The sequence below is a fragment of the Tachyglossus aculeatus genome, chromosome 13, assembly GCF_015852505.1.
Source record: "Tachyglossus aculeatus isolate mTacAcu1 chromosome 13, mTacAcu1.pri, whole genome shotgun sequence".
In the NCBI taxonomy this organism is placed as follows: domain Eukaryota; kingdom Metazoa; phylum Chordata; class Mammalia; order Monotremata; family Tachyglossidae; genus Tachyglossus; species Tachyglossus aculeatus.
In genome coordinates this window covers 12,077,168-12,092,742 of record NC_052078.1, presented here as the reverse complement: position 1 = coordinate 12,092,742, position 15,575 = coordinate 12,077,168, and the positions used below count along the sequence as shown (strand labels likewise).

Below are 15,575 nucleotides of genomic sequence, written 5' to 3'. Positions count from 1 at the left end.
AACCTCACCCAGTTCTGACCCTCAAGCCTTTTTCACCGTTCCGAGGGAGGTGGTTTGCACAGGGGAAAGGTGCGCCAGCCACAATATTTGCCATATCAAATGCAGAAAGGCTGCCCTGCTGGTACCAGAGATCGAAGAGTAACAATCGCAGGGGAGAACTGATTGGAAGATTAAAGAAACGAGGCAATTACACCCCGAGTTAGCAGCCGGCTTTAGTGATGATTAAGGGAACATGCACATTAGTGGCTGTGTGACAAGTAGCCATGCGACAGGCTTGGGGGACAAACAAGCTGCTGCAGCAAAATCACTGTAAATCTGCACAGGAGAAACAGGTCTCAGGAAGGGCAGGGGTCGTAATGTGGTGGAATTCAACTGGGGAGCCAAAAAGGGGGCAGGGTTGTGCAAAGCGCTCAGGCCACGATGCAGGAGAGATTTCGGCCTCAGGCAATCAACCTGACCGGTTCTGTCTTTCAGAACTGGGTGGCCCTTGGGGTTTTTTTGCACGTGCTCAGCTCATACCGGAAAGATGCACGGGCCGTGACATTCGCCAACTACGGCCTTCATAAAGCGGTGCCATTCAGAGGGCTCTGGAGGGTAAGCCGAAGGAATTTGGCCTCTAGGCTGTAAGCTTGTTGTGGGCGCGGAATGAGCCTGTTACACTGTTGGGTTGTGCTCTCCCGAGCGCTCAGTACAGCGCTTTGCACGCGGTAAGCTCTCAATAAATAGGCCCGATCGGCCTGGCAAAGACCCATCGGGCAGATGGTTGGGAGTGGACGAGTCTCTCCAACACTGAGCTCGAGACAAGTAGGAAGGAGCTCATACGGAAGCTAGAGAGCTTCAATCAGCTTCCGCTAGTGCTTACTGAAGCTGCAGGGCTTTAGAGGACGCACTGGTAGAAGTTTCCTGATTTCTGCCAGTTGAGACAAGAGGGCATGTCAGCAGGGGAGGCTCTTGGACCGTCAAAGAGTAAACCTGTACATTTCTGGGACGGTTTGGGGACGGATCGTTGGTCTAAAGAGTGAGAGAGATGGATCGGTTAACTGGAAGCTATCGAAAGAAGACAGAGCTCAGGGAAAATACATTACCTTCTTCTAGGTGTTCCGTGTAGCCAGCAAAGAAATAAAATAGAAACAAAAATAGTATTTAACTACCGCACTATCAGAGTTAAATGAATGCAAAGCTGCTTTAAGATCCAGGTTAAGAACCCAGTTGGAGCAACCCTCTGTTCTGTTGAGGTCTTCCTTGTTTTACCCTGATTCTCTTTTCATAAAGCTGTTTGCTTGTTTTTACAGTTTCGCAAGCTTGGGACGCCCGCAGGTCCAGGTGAAGGAGCGAGCGGAGCCGAGCTTTGGAGGTGAGAAGCGGGGCTCCTTCACACTGTGCTACTCCAGGGGCCGCAGGCCAAGCCGGCAGCCCCCGGAGGGAGGCTGGGAGACACAAATACAGCTGCGACGCCCATCTCCTGCCCCGGGCTGGCGAAGCAGCTGCCGATATACCCTGGACAAGCCAAGACGGCAGTGGTGGCGGCATCACCCTTTCGCCTAGAACCGCTCTGCTCCTTCTTGCCGCCTCCCGTCAGCTCCGTGGCTTCCTTGGGTACGTGCTGACTTGGGCGGCAACCGGCAAAGTGTTTTTACCAACACTAGCCCTCTCTGATCACCGCGCCGGAAGCCCTCCACAAGATCAGGTGATTTTTCTACATAAAAGTTGAGTCCGTGTTTACTCACTCCTCCAAAACCTCCAGTGGTTGCCCATCCATCTCTGCATCAAACAGAAACTCCTATACCATTGACTTTAAAGCACTCAGTCTCCTTGCCCACTTCTACCTCACCTCGCTACCCTCCTACTACAACCCAGTCCAACCTACTCACTCAAGCGCTCAATAAATACGATTGATTGATTGATTGATTTCGTCTATCTCACTGCTGATCTCTGGCCCTCGTCCTGCCTCTGGCCTGGAACGCCCTCCCTCTTCATAGTGGGCCCCTTCTAGACTGTGAGCCCACTGCTGGGTAGGGACCGTCTCTATATGTTGCCAACTTGTACTTCCCAAGCGCTTAATACAGTGCTCTGCACACAGTAAGCGCGCAATAAATACGACTGATTGATCGCCTGCTAACAGCAAAATCTCTCTTCCCTCACCAACGCTTTCCATGCCCGGCTTAGGAAGTGCACGTATGCCTTTCCCAAAATTGTGTCTACCAACTCTAGTGTAGCATTCATTCATTCAACTGTATTTCTTGAGTGCTTAACTGGGTGCAAAGCACTGTACTAAGCACTTATTGTTCTCTCCCAAGCGCCCAGTACAGTGCTGTATACACACAATGAACGCTCAGTAAATACCACTGTTGGAAGTCTGAAGCCTAGTATACTGTCCCCGTTTTTACTATAGGTCGCATAAGGTTCTCTTTTACGCTGTTTTCAGCATGCATGTCCAGTGTAAAACAAGGAACAACCGCATATCCATGAAAAATAGATATTTTCTGGTTACCAATAAGCCAGAGGAATCCCTTAGTTACAACTCCAGAAGCCAGAGATGTATATGAAGGTTAATGAGACCAGGAAAACTGCACCCTAAAAGGAAAATTGCTAAATGAGAACCTTGAAGTCATATGAATCCACCTGCTCTGGAGTTGAGGTCAAACCACTTCAATTTCAACCACCACAGCAAATCAATCTTTAGGGTGACCGTACCTTTCCGGTATGTCTCCTTCAGTTTTCTAGAAATCCACTGCACGGCTTTAGCAGAGATTTTTGTCCCAAAGTTTCTGTCAAACGGCGAGGGTGCTCCGCCCTGTTGGAATTAAGAGTTTCAATATGTTATTGGCTGCCGGAGACTCATTTCTCTAACCAATTCGGTCGTTTGTCTCATCCTGCCATGGTAGGACTTCTTCCATCCAGAAATCAGTCCATTTCTTGTAACTTGAAACTAAATTAGGGCTTGGGAAGCTCTACACATTGACACATTAACTGTTTTAAAATTACCAGTAACTTGAGCGGTAAACGATAATGTACCATATTGGAAAAAGTCCGCCAGCGCTGGGAAATACAACAGATGGAAATCACAATCCCACTCCTCTATGGCTTTAAAAGCAAATGGATTATGGATATGTGTGTCCAAAACGCTACAAGGTCTCACGATATTTGACCTTGCTTTATCCGAGGAAGTACATGCTTAAGTTAACATTAAAGGGATATGGCCTATCTAAACCTATACTGCCTGCTTTTCCTCTTGAAAACCATATTCTCTGGTTACCCCTGTTTATTCGGGACCTGATATCCCAGAAAGTAGAAAGGGTCAGAATGATCACGAGATGTGGCAGTCTAATGTTTTCTACTTCTTGTAACCGAGGAGCACCGGATATTTCGGGAATGGATCCTGGCTGAATCGTCTCGGAAATAACAGATTTTGAAGCCGTAGCATTTCTACTACTGAGTAAAAAAAAGGTGCACTTTGACGATTCCGTGGGAGAGTTACCCGTCTCAATACCGCAGCCCGTTAAAAATATGCTAAAATCGAGACACCAACGGTTACCTGTTGCATGTGGCCCAAAACATTCTTTCTGCAATCGAATACTCCTTTTCCTTCCTCAGAATACAGTTGGTAGATGAAGTCAGTGGTATAATTTTCATTGCTGTTCTCATTCCTAGAGAAGATTGGAAAATGGGTCCAGTCAAGCAGAGAAAGTGTGGAGTTCTTTGACGGATTGGCTGTTCCCGCCTATGCCCCTCCCTTCAACCCAAAACGGGATGATAGTATTTTTTAAGTTCTTATTTTGCGCTAGGCTCTCGGAAGACTCCAGACTTCAGACACAGTCCAAGAGGGAAGGACAGCACGTATTTTCATCCTGTATTTTCAGCAGGTATTTATGTTGCTAAGTTGTACTTCCCAAGCGCTTAGTACAGTGCTCTGCACACAGTAAGTGCTCAATAAATACAACTGAATGAATGAATCCCATTTTACAGATGAGGAAACTGAAGCAACACTGGGGAATAACACAGGGATCCTGGATGACTCAGTAATAACAACAACTGTGGCATTTACTACATGCCACGCACAGTACTAAGCGCTGGGGTGAATACAAGCTAACTGGGTTTGAGACGGCCCCTTGCCCCACACGGGGCTCTTGATCTCGACCTTGTGACTTCTCTGTGCCTCAGTTTCCTCCTCCTCCTCCTCTGTAAAATGGGGAGTAAATACCTGTTCCCCTCCCCCCGGCCTTACCTCTTTCCCCTCCCCACAGCACCTGTATATATGTTTGTACAGATTTATTACTCTATTTATTTTACTTGTACATATTTATTCTGTTTATTTGATTTGGTTAATATGTTTTGTTGTCGGTCTCCCCCTTCTGGACTGTGAGCCCGCAGTTGGGTAGGGAACGTCTCTATATGTTGCCAACTTGGACTTCCCAAGCGCTTAGTCCAGTGCTCTGCACACAGTAAGCGCTCAATAAATACGACTGAATGAATGAACCACCATTTTTGCAGATGAGGTAACCGAGGCCCAGAGAAGTGAAGCAACTTGTCCAAGGTCACACAGCAGACAGGTGGTGGAGCCGGGATGAGAACGCAGATCCTTCTGACTCCAAGGCCCCCGCTCTATCCGCTAGGCCACGCTGCCTCCCCAGTGCTCAGAAGAGTGCTCTGCACCTAGTAAGTACTCAATAAATGCCAGCGATTGATTGATTATTCCTTAATCACGCAGCCAGTTGTCCGGAGAGGACTTCCCCTCCCTCCATCTCAAACTTCGACAAGGGAGAGGTAGGGTCCCAGCAATTTCAGGATATGTGAAGAAGGAATCTTTAAAGCGTGAGAGAGTTTGGGGGACTTGGCGATCCGGGGCTGGGCATCAATCAATCAATCAATCGTATTTATTGAGTGCTTACTGTGTGCCGAGCACTGTACTAAGTGCTTGGGAAGTACAAGTTGGCAACATATAGAGACAGTCCCTACCCAACAGTGGGCTCACAGTCTAAAAGGGGGAGACAGAGAACAAAACCAAACATACTAACAAAATAAAATAGATATGTACAAGTAAAATAAATAAATAATTACGGAGCCTCGGTCTGACATTCTCGCTTGGGAGAGGACAATAACCACATGAACGGACACATTCCCTGCCCACAAGGAACTTGGAGTTCCCGATTTCTCCCTGTTCGAGTGACCGACTAAGAATAAGCCGAATCCCACTCCTGCACTTTTTCTATTCTCGTCGCTCTGGGAATTCTACTGTAGTCGCTGGGCTGAGTTGATGGAATTGGTATCATTAGCTGCTCATAGAGAGAGAAGCAGTGGGGCTCAGTGGAAAGAGCCCGGGCTTGGAAATACTATAGTAGACACCGTGGGACCACATGAATTCTGGCTCAGGTGGCAGATAAGGATGTGATACGATGTCACAGGTGCAATTTTGCCAGGAGAAGCCCAGGTTTAGCCTGTCTTACCGTGTTTCTCTGAGAGGCTCACCACTTTTTTAAAAGCAGTAGTTGTTAGACGCTTACTATCTGTTAAGGGCTAACTGTTACTACTGTGTACTATCCTGGGCGCTTACTATTTGTTAGGCGTTTACTGCTCTAAGAGCTGGGGGTGGATACAAGTTAATCACGCTCGACACAGTCCCTGTCTCCATGTTTTGTTTTGTTGTCTATTTCCCCCTTCTAGACTGTGAGCCCGCTGTTGGGTAGGGACCGGCTCTGTAGGTTGCCGACTTGTACTTCCCAAGCGCTTAGTACAGTGCTCTGCACACAGTAAGCGCTCAATAAATACGACTGAGTGGATGGATGAATGAATGCATGGGGCTCACAGTCTAAGGTGGAGGGAGGAGGATTTAATCCGAGTTTTACCGATGAGGTAACCGAGGCCCAGCGAAGTTAAGTGCCTTGCCCAAGGTCACTCAGCAAGCAATTATCCATTCTTTCAATCGTATTTATTGAGCACTTACAGTGTGCAGAGTGCCGTACTGAGTGCTTGGAAAGTACAATTCAATAAGAAAGTACAAGAAGAGCCAGGATTAAAACCCAGGTCCTCATCCCAGGCCCATGCTCTTTCCACAGCTGTTGCCTTCCCCTACCGGGGCTAGTGTCATGTAGCTGCAGCGGAAGCTGAGGCAGAGGGAGACTTGGCCCTCAAGTTAAATCAATCAATCAATCGTATTTATTGAGTGCTTACTGTGTGCAGAGCACTGTACTAAGCGCTTGGGAAGTACAAGTTGGCAACATATAGAGACAGTCCCTACCCAACAGTGGGCTCACCGTCTAAAAGGGGGAGACAGAGAACAAAACCAAGCATACTAACAAAATAAAATAAATAGAATAGATATGTACAAGTAAAACAAATAGAGTAATAAATATGTACAACCATATATACATATATACAGGTGCTGTGGGGAAGGGAAGGAGGTAAGACGGGGGGATGGAGAGGGGGACGAGGGGGAGAGGAAAGAAGGGGCTCAGTCTGGGAAGGCCTCCTGGAGGAGGTGAGCTCTCAGCAGGGCCTTGAAGGGAGGAAGAGAGCTAGCTTGGCAGATGGGCAGAGGGAGGGCATTCCAGGCCCGGGGGAGGACGTGGGCCGGGGGTCGACGGCGGTACAGGCGAGAACGAAGTTAAACCACAGGGTCCCCTATCAAAGCACCACAACTGACGACCCCACCTCCGCTCTGGCTTCCTGGGCACACCCACCTGAGCACCAGCCCCCGCTGGATGCTGGTCTTCATCTTCTCCGTCAAATGCTCCACGTTAGCCTGAAAGACAACAACAGCCCTCAATCAATCAACCGACGGTTATTTATTGGGCGCTTACTGTATGCAGAGCACTGTACTATGCGCTTGGGGGAGGACAATAAAACAATATGAACGGACACATTCCCTGCCCACAAGGAACTTGGAGTTCCTGATTTCTCCCTGTTCGGGTGACCAAGAATAAGCCGAATCCCACTCCTGCACTTTTTCTATTCTCGTCGCTCTGGGAATTTTACTGTAGTCGCTGGGCGGAGTTGATGAAATCGGTATCATTAGCTGGTCATACAGAGAGAAGCAGTGTGGCTCAGTGGAAAGAGCCCGGGCTTGGGAGTCGGAGGTCATGGGTTCTAATCCCGCTCCGCCACTCGTCAGCTGTGTGACTTTGGGCAAGTCACTTCACTTCTCCGTGCCTCAGTGACCTCATCTGTAAAATGGGGATTAAGACTGTGAACAAGTGGGACAACCTGATTACCTAGTGCTTAGAACAGTGCTTGGCACATAGTAAGCGCTGAACAAATACTATTATTCTTCTAGACTGTGAGCCCACTGTTGGGTAGGGACTGTCTCTAGATGTTGCCAACTTGTACATCCCAAGCGCTTAGTACAGTGCTCTGCACACAGTAAGCGCTCAATAAATATGACTGAATGAATGAATTCTGTTCTTCACCTTCCTTCTCTACCATGTGTAATTAAAAGGTACTTCTGTGCACGTCAATGGGTGAAACTGCCTTTTATTATCACTAAGCGTTTTTATAGGTGGCCACTACCACCGTATTTTCATTGTTTTTTTGTTTTTTTTTTTACAACTCAATGCAAGAGGTTTGTGAACACTAAAAGTGAGATCTGTGGGTTCTCAGGCATTGCCTGGTAGTCAGTGATCACGTTTCAGGACTGAAGGCTCTACTTTCTGTGGATCTAAATCCACCCGAGTTCTCAAGCTACATGCAAGGCGGGGAAGGAAAGTGGAAGAGCGGAATTACCAGCTGACGATCCACAGTCCACAAACTCTACCCAGTGACCAAAGGAAGATTCCTGGGGCTGGTGGCAGGACTGAACCGGGGGGGGCGGGTTCAGGATCAGCTCTCTTCTAGGCGTCTAATACCGACACCGAGACTGTCAGTGCCCAGAACGCACTGCCAGTGGTGTGATGTTTAATTTGCGACCAACTGAAATGTGCCTTTTTTTTTTTTTTGCACGCAATTGAAACCTTGACGCACTCCCCTCTTCCCTGATGTCCCAGCTGGCGGGAGCTGCCCAAATCCGAAAGAAATCAGAGGGTGGCAGGGAAATCAGGGAAGCAGCGTGGCTCAGTGGAAAGAGCCCGGGCTTTGGAGTCAGAGGTCATGGGTTCAAATCCCGGCTCCGCCAATTTTCAGCTGTGTGACTTTGGGCAAGTCACTTCACTTCTCTGTGCCTCAGTTCCCTCATCTGTAAAATGGGGATGAAGACTGTAAGCCCCCCATGGGACCACCTTGTAACCTCCCCAGAGCTTAGAACAGTGCTTTGCACATAGTAAGCGCTTGATAAATGCCATTATTATTATTATTATTATTTTATTATTATTGTGAGTCTACTACCTCTTCCTTGAGGAGTAACGGTAGCCCTCAGCAAAGACCACTGTTTCAGCTGTGTGACTTTGGGCAAGTCACTTCACTTCTCTGTGCCTCAGTTCCCTCATCTGTAAAATGGGGATGAAGACTGTAAGCCCCCCATGGGACCACCTTGTAACCTCCCCAGAGCTTAGAACAGTGCTTTGCACATAGTAAGCGCTTGATAAATGCCATTATTATTATTATTATTATTTTATTATTATTATTATTGTGAGTCTACTACCTCTTCCTTGCAGATTAACGGTAGCCCTCAGCAAAGACCACTGTTTCAGCTGTGTGACTTTGGGCAAGTCACTTCACTTCTCTGTGCCTCAGTTCCCTCATCTGTAAAATGGGGATGAAGACTGTGAGCCCCCCGTGGGACCACCTTGTAACCTCCCCAGTGCTTAGAACAGTGCTTTGCACATAGTAAGCGCTTGATAAATGCCATCATTATTATTATTATTATTATTATTGTGAGTCTACTACCTCTTCCTTGCGGATTAACGGTAGCCCTCAGCAAAGACCACTGCTCCCTTTCTAACCCAAATACCAATGGGCCAGCCTGTAGCTCGGTTGGGGGAATGGTAAGGCTTCTCGGCCAGATAATGAGCAACTCTTTGGTAGAGAACCTAGCAGACCTGATGCTCAATCACTACTAAACAGCAGTTATCATCCATTGGTGGCTGCCGCTCCTTACAAGGGACCGACCTCACTGATAAGTCAGTGAGACATACACACCTTCACCTTAGAGTCAGCTGCTCCCATCGACGGTCTGTCGCCCCTCGGCTCCCCCAAAATGCAGGACCAACAGTAAACCCCTGACTCCAATCCCACAGGCCTTTTTGTGGGCAGGGCCAAGGCCACACAGCTGTTTTGAGTGCCCAGCTCCAGGAATCCCCATTAAAGGCAGAGCAGATCTTAAGGGCCGAGAGACGGCACGCGAAGAGTTATCACACGATCCCCACCCATCCCAGCCACCATCCAAAACACCGGTTTTTAGCCGCCCCAACTGGAAGTAGACCCGGCCGAATAAACGCTCGGAGCCAAAGGAGTTCAAGAGGAAGGGGCGGACCTGCAATTCCCGGATGTCGAACTGCTCTTCGAAGATGTAGGCGGCGTCCGCCCCGGCGGCCAGGCCCCCCATGTTGGCCAGGTAACCGCAGTAGCCGCCCATCGTCTCAATGATGAACACCCGGCGCTTCGTCCCGCTGGCCGACTGCTTGATGCGGTCGCAGGTCTGAGCGGGAGAAAGGAGCGTCAGTTTCCCAGCCGGTCACGTCCTTGGCGTTAACACTCTGGGTAGAGTCGGTTCGCCCCATTATGTTCCAAGTAGCTTTATTTGGATTTAGCTCTTAAAATCTCGGATCAAACATTCCATCTCCCCGGCAAGGAAGACTCAAAGCTTTTTCACCGGTTTCTTCTTACGTGTCCACAGTCTCATTGATTCTGCGGAGGACCCTTGCTACAAAGCCTACTGGAAAGAGCATGGGTCTGGGAGACGAGACCTGGTGCTAATTCCCACTCCATCGCACGCCCACTGTGTCACAACTTCTCTGTGCCTCAGTTTCCTCATCTGTATAATGGGAATTAAATACCAGGTTCTCACTCTCTCTTAGGCTGAGTGGTCCTAGTGGGCCAGGGACTTGGGGCCTGACTGCTTAGCCACCAGGAAAAAAAAAAAAAGTCACAATCCCGCTGCAGAAGAGGCAATGTCCCAAATAGGTGAGCGCTATCATCCCTATGTTTTGGGGCTGTTTTACTCACCCGCTGCTAGAAGAAATATAATTAAGAGCCCGGGAGCAGGTTATAAGCCTTGTTACATATTCTACACTTAATCTTTTTAAGACTGACTCACAGAAATTCCACCGCAGAATGACAAAAGGAGGCTTGACTATCAAATATTCAGACATCACCTTTGTGGCACTCCATGACAGAGCCACAGGCTTTGCCCTTCAGGTACACAGAAAATAAAAATCTTTCAACTAACACAATTTACTTCTATCTCTTTCAATTGACTAACATTTTGTTTCTATCAAGCCCTCTCTCACTCAGGCACATATGTAAGCGAGAGAGAGCGATCGATAGAAACAAAGTGTTAGTCTTAACAGAGATAGATACACAGAAAGATAGAAATAAAATGTGTATATATTTACTTGTTTATATTTACATATACATAAATCCATTACCTCAGGATTACCTCAAGAGGCACTGGAAAGTAATTTTAATCTGGCTAGCTAAAATAGAGAGAGACCAAGTGGCAACACTAGTATATTAAAGTCCAGAAATTGGTGGTGATCTTCCATTGAATAAATAATACCCTTGGAAAACGAAGACTGAACGGTACCACACTGGCCTTTCTCCTACGGCAGAGCTACAATCTGGTGAAAGCATGGAAATGGCGTTCTCTTACCTCCACAATAGCATTCAGGGCTGTATCGGCACCAATACTAAAGTCGGTGCCTGGCACGTTGTTGCTAATAGTAGCAGGCAACACACACACGGGGATGCAAAACTCCTCATAGCGGCCACGTGCCTCAGCTAACTGCAGACAACTTTCATAAGCCTGAAGCAGCAGTACAAATATCATTAGTGTCCTCTCCTCTATCACTAAAGGGGTTGGGAGAGTGGTCCCTTGACTGTGAGGGGTGGCTTGGCTGTCCAGTGGCAAGCACAAAAACCTCGTGCAATTCAGGGCAGCAAAATGGCACTTGAAATTAACGGGGTCGGGAGAGGGCGAAGAAAAAAAAAAGGCTCAACAGTGCACGGGGGTCGCATTGGCGCAATCCTCTACTGAAGGATGGGAGACGGTTAGCTTGCGTGAGAGGGAAAAACAAAACGAGAAGCAAAGAAGGAAGCAGAGAGAGGAGAAGCAGAAGCGGCGGCATCAGTCGGTGCCATGCAGATAGATCAAATGATTCCCGTGAGGCGTCTAAACTCTGCAGGAGGGTAGGCAGCCAATTAGAAAACTACATCATCGAAACGAACTATCGGACTCCATCTTACTGAGAGAGGTCAGTTGGGTTATACAGTTATTTAAAGTAAAAATCTCTACTGAATTCCCACTGTAGCATCAGAAGAGTCCAAAGCATTGGGGCCGGTCATTTCGGGAAGCCAAGGTTTAGATGCAGCCCCGGAAGCGGCCTTGGGGAAGGAGAGCGGTGAAAGCACGGCCCTTGTGGCCCAACAGCCTTCCCCGTGATCAATCCGCTGAAGGGCGAGATTGCTCAAGTCCAGGTTGGATTTTCTTCTAAAGCAGTGCCCGGGTGGCCAAATCTGGTCCGTCTCCGGGCCCATCCCACATCCCCAGTTTGCATCCACATCCTGCCCGGCCTCCGTGCGGGTATTTAGAATTTCATTTCCTTTCTCGGTTAAGCTACCGGGCTCTACGATATGAGATGACCGTATGTTGACCTGAGCCCCTCGGCCTTCTCCACAACTGGTGGTCAATTGGGTTAGAGGGTTAGGGAGTTTTTTTGGGTTTTTTTGGAGGGAGGGTGGGCCGCCATTTTGCCATACCGTGGACTTTGGTTTTACTAGGAAATGTAAGTTTGGAGCTTTTAATCTTTCCTCAAGATGAAAGCTTATAGCCACTCTCAGTCAGCGAAAAACTTTGACAAGAGGAGTGGCTACAGCTCATCGCTGGGATTCAAGTCAATTTCTATGGTGCTGACCAAACAGTCCTATCCGGAAATCTCGCTTCGTGATTGGCAGGGCACGATTCTCCAGTGAGAAGAAAAAAGTCACTTATGATAAGCAGGCCAGCTGGCACCCATTCTACCCAATACCTAGCGCAAGGAGGGTAAGGATGCAATCTCAGTGTTTCAACCACCAGCATTTCACACACATGCCCACGTGCCACCCCCAAACCTTGCAACACCAGGGCCCAAAGAATTTGAACGAAAACATGCAGTTATCCAGCATGTCCCATCAGCCTGCCTCCTTGGGACCACAAAGTGTGCAGATTCTGAAACGTGAGGGCATTTCCCCCTTCTGGAAGCAATCGCCTCTTTACCTTCAGGCCTATGTGTCTTCTTTCCCCAGGTTCAGATCCTGGACAACTCCGTTTGCTACTCATCTCTTTCTAAAATACGGTGACTAGGCACCAAGTCGGCCATGCACACCTAGATCACTGCCGCTCCTTGATCAGCTCTGCTCTTGATGGTCTAATCTGCCCAAATCGATTTCTGTCGAAAACCAGGACATTAGGTTTCCACTCCGAATTTGCACACCGTTCCCTCGGAGGTGGCCAAGACTGGAGCGTGGGGTTAAAAGCCCTCTAGCATTCCAACTCCAGTCTGAAATGAACATTCTGTTGAGAGGGCAGAATTCATGCTCATCATCATCATCAATCATATTTATTGAGCGCTTACTATGTGCAGAGCACTGTACTAAGCGCTTGGGAAGTACAAATTGGCAACATATACAGTCCCTACCCAACAGTGGGCTCACAGTCTAAAAGGGGGAGACAGAGAACAAAACCAAACATACTAACAAAATAAAAATAGAATAGATATGTACAAATAAAATAAATAAATAAATAGAGTAATAAATATGTACAAACATATATACATATATACAGGTGCTGTGGGGAAGGGAAGGAGGTAAGATGGGGGGATGGAGAGGTGGACGAGGGGGAGAGGAAGGAAGGGGCTCAATCTGGGAAGGCCTCCTGGAGGAGGTGAGCTCTCAGCAGGGCCTTGAAGGCTCATGCTCAGCCTTTGACACAATTCTTTCTCCAAATGACTACTGTTCCAAAGGCATCAACTAACCGGCCTAAGCATTTGAAGGAAACCCTCGAGCGGTATCAGAGGAGACTACGCCAATGTGGTCGTGGGGCAGAGCGAAGGCTACCGTTGAATACCTCACCAATGTAGGTTGGCCTGAGGAACTCCTCATGGAAAAACTACCACAGCAGCACCGGGAGTACAGAAGCTGCCACTGGGAACGGCTGGCTTCGAGGCAGATTGGCCCAGCCCTTTTCTGGCCAAACTCTACAGGAGAATTCATCTATTCTCCCCTCCCCACAGCACCTGTATATATGTTTGTATAGATTTATTACTCTGTTTTACTTGTACATATTTACTACTCTATTTATTTTGTTAATGATGTGCATTTAGCTTTACTTCTATTTATTCTGATGACTTGACACCTGTCCACATGTTCTGTTTTGTTGTCTGTCTCCCCCTTCTAGACGGTGAGCCCGCTGTCAGGTAGGGACCGTCTCTATATGTTGCCAACTTGTACTTCCCAAGAGCTTAGTACAGTGCTCTGCATGAATGAATGAATGAATAGTGAGTAGCTCTATTCACATCAGATCCTCGACCCTGAATAGTTTCCTCTCCCATTTGGTGCCTCTAATGATTTTTGTACTGCTGCGCATACCCCTCTTGGAAAGAGAGGCCACCCTCTCCACTATCTCCAAACAAAGGGGCTTCAGAAACCACCTAGGTCCGAAGACCGGGGCCCGCCTAGGAAGGCGGGGTGGCAGAAAGTTTAACTCATGAAAAAGAGATCGACTCTTGCAGTTTGGGGTGAACCTGTTCCTCTTTACATCAAACGTCAGGGTTTTAAACGAGGTGGCTGCTCTTCAGCAGTGTACGGGGCTGGGCGGACCCGGCCTGGCGGAGCCTGTGATGCTACGGGCACTCATTCTCACGTGAGTGTCTCCTCGCTCTGCCCCTGCAGTTCCCTATTTCCCCCCTGACTGCCACCACCGGCAGGCTTCCAGGGATCAGTGTGGTCCATGGGGTGGGGGGCGGCAGAGGAAGAAAACGCCAACGTAGGCAGCAGGCATTTTGTCTGCTCATTTGGTGGGCATCTCTCCTCCTCCCCACCCCTGAAGGTACAGCGGGCACATCGCTTGCTACCTCTGCCCTACCCTTGGTGGCCAGCGGAGACCAGCCCGACGGCCGATTGCTGAATGAGTGGCCGGCAGAAGCGGTTCTCTCTATCCGGGCCTTCAAGGTCTCGGAAGCAACACCAAATTACTGATACCTGCTGAATCGATTTGACATTCCAGCAGGTTGTCCCTTCTTCAGCACTGACCCTTGAATTTCAACTCCCAAAGGATCAAAGCAATTAGTAGGAGACGATACACTTTGGAAAGGGTGTAATTATTCTTACGATACACACGTTTAAGAAACAGTGAGCTAAAACCACCTTCCCAAGACCGAAACATTTGAAAAATTGTGACTCTCTACCCACAAAATTCACTGGTTTGTGCGCAAGGGTCTCTGCAACTTCCCACAAGGGGAAAACACTATCCTCTGGCTAACCAAGCCAAAGCCCGATTTCACCTGGAATAAAAAACCTTCCCATTCACCACTTACATCTCCACGTAAATGGGTCTTCACAGATACCATCTGTGGAGGTGCCCAGTGTTACAGAAAGAAGCAAAGTCCTGGCAAACCTCAAAACTGAATTAGTCAAAATTCCGCCCTACTATTAGTAACACTACTGGTTGACTGATTTCAATAAGGGACTACAAGAAGCTACCTCTTGGGAAATTTTCTACGGTTAGGCTATTGCAAGGTTTTCTAAGGTTAGTACATCGCTAAGAAATTTTACTGCTCAATCTCCCCCATGCGTGAAGTGATCTCCATGGTTAGGCAGTTAGGCAGTTAAGAAGACAAGAAGAAAAACAAGTAGCATGCCGGCATTACTTACCTTTGAATGCAGTTAAAATATTTTCGTTTGATTTTATCTACCAGTACCAGAAATCTACCCATTACGAAAGGCCGGGAGCAAAATGCGGGGTTACGGCAGACACCCCCAAAATTCTGCCTCACTTGACTCCCAGGGACAAGGAAAAACTAACGCGATGCATTCTCACATTGCTGAGCCAGTAACCTGGGGACTAAATCAAGTCCAGAGCCTGATTCCCACAAGGGAGCAGGTTAAAATATTGCTCAAATAACTGTAATATCGTACATGAATCGCCTCAAGGGCACAACACACCCTACTTTACAGATGGGAAACCTGAGGCTCACAGAGGCTTACGGAGGAACCACGGGCCACGAGGAGCACGTGAAATGGATTCATATTTGATCACAGAATTCAAGACTTTTATAGCTGATGTTCCAAACGCGGAAATTATTCTCGGTCTAAGGACTGAAAATCGGACTCCGGGCAAACTGAAATTTTAATAAACAGTCAAAACTATAACCTACTTTACCTGTCTACTTTTACTGAATTTATTTAGCTGACATCAAATTCACCACTACAACACAGAACGACTAGTCGGTTTC

The 15,575-nt window shown here is 47.9% G+C and overlaps 1 protein-coding gene across 6 annotated transcripts in view; it reads right to left on the bottom strand.

Annotated features, from left to right (window-relative positions):
* The window catches only part of LOC119936403 (phosphofructokinase, platelet), a 73,135-nt gene that overhangs the window by 2,260 nt on the left and 55,300 nt on the right, over positions 1–15,575 (bottom strand). For 2 of the 6 annotated variants that reach the window (XM_038755994.1, XM_038755993.1), the window contains 5 exons: positions 10,739–10,891; positions 9,401–9,565; positions 6,678–6,739; positions 3,536–3,647; positions 2,695–2,794 (listed from right to left, as the gene is read on the bottom strand). In XM_038755994.1, the coding sequence (XP_038611922.1) occupies positions 2,695–2,794; positions 3,536–3,647; positions 6,678–6,739; positions 9,401–9,565; positions 10,739–10,891 (592 nt within the window). Of the gene's footprint in view, positions 1–1,085; positions 1,092–2,694; positions 2,795–3,535; positions 3,648–6,677; positions 6,740–9,400; positions 9,566–10,738; positions 10,892–15,575 lie in introns of all 6 variants that reach the window. The other 4 variants (XM_038755990.1, XM_038755989.1, XM_038755991.1 and 1 more) reach the window with 4 other exon arrangements.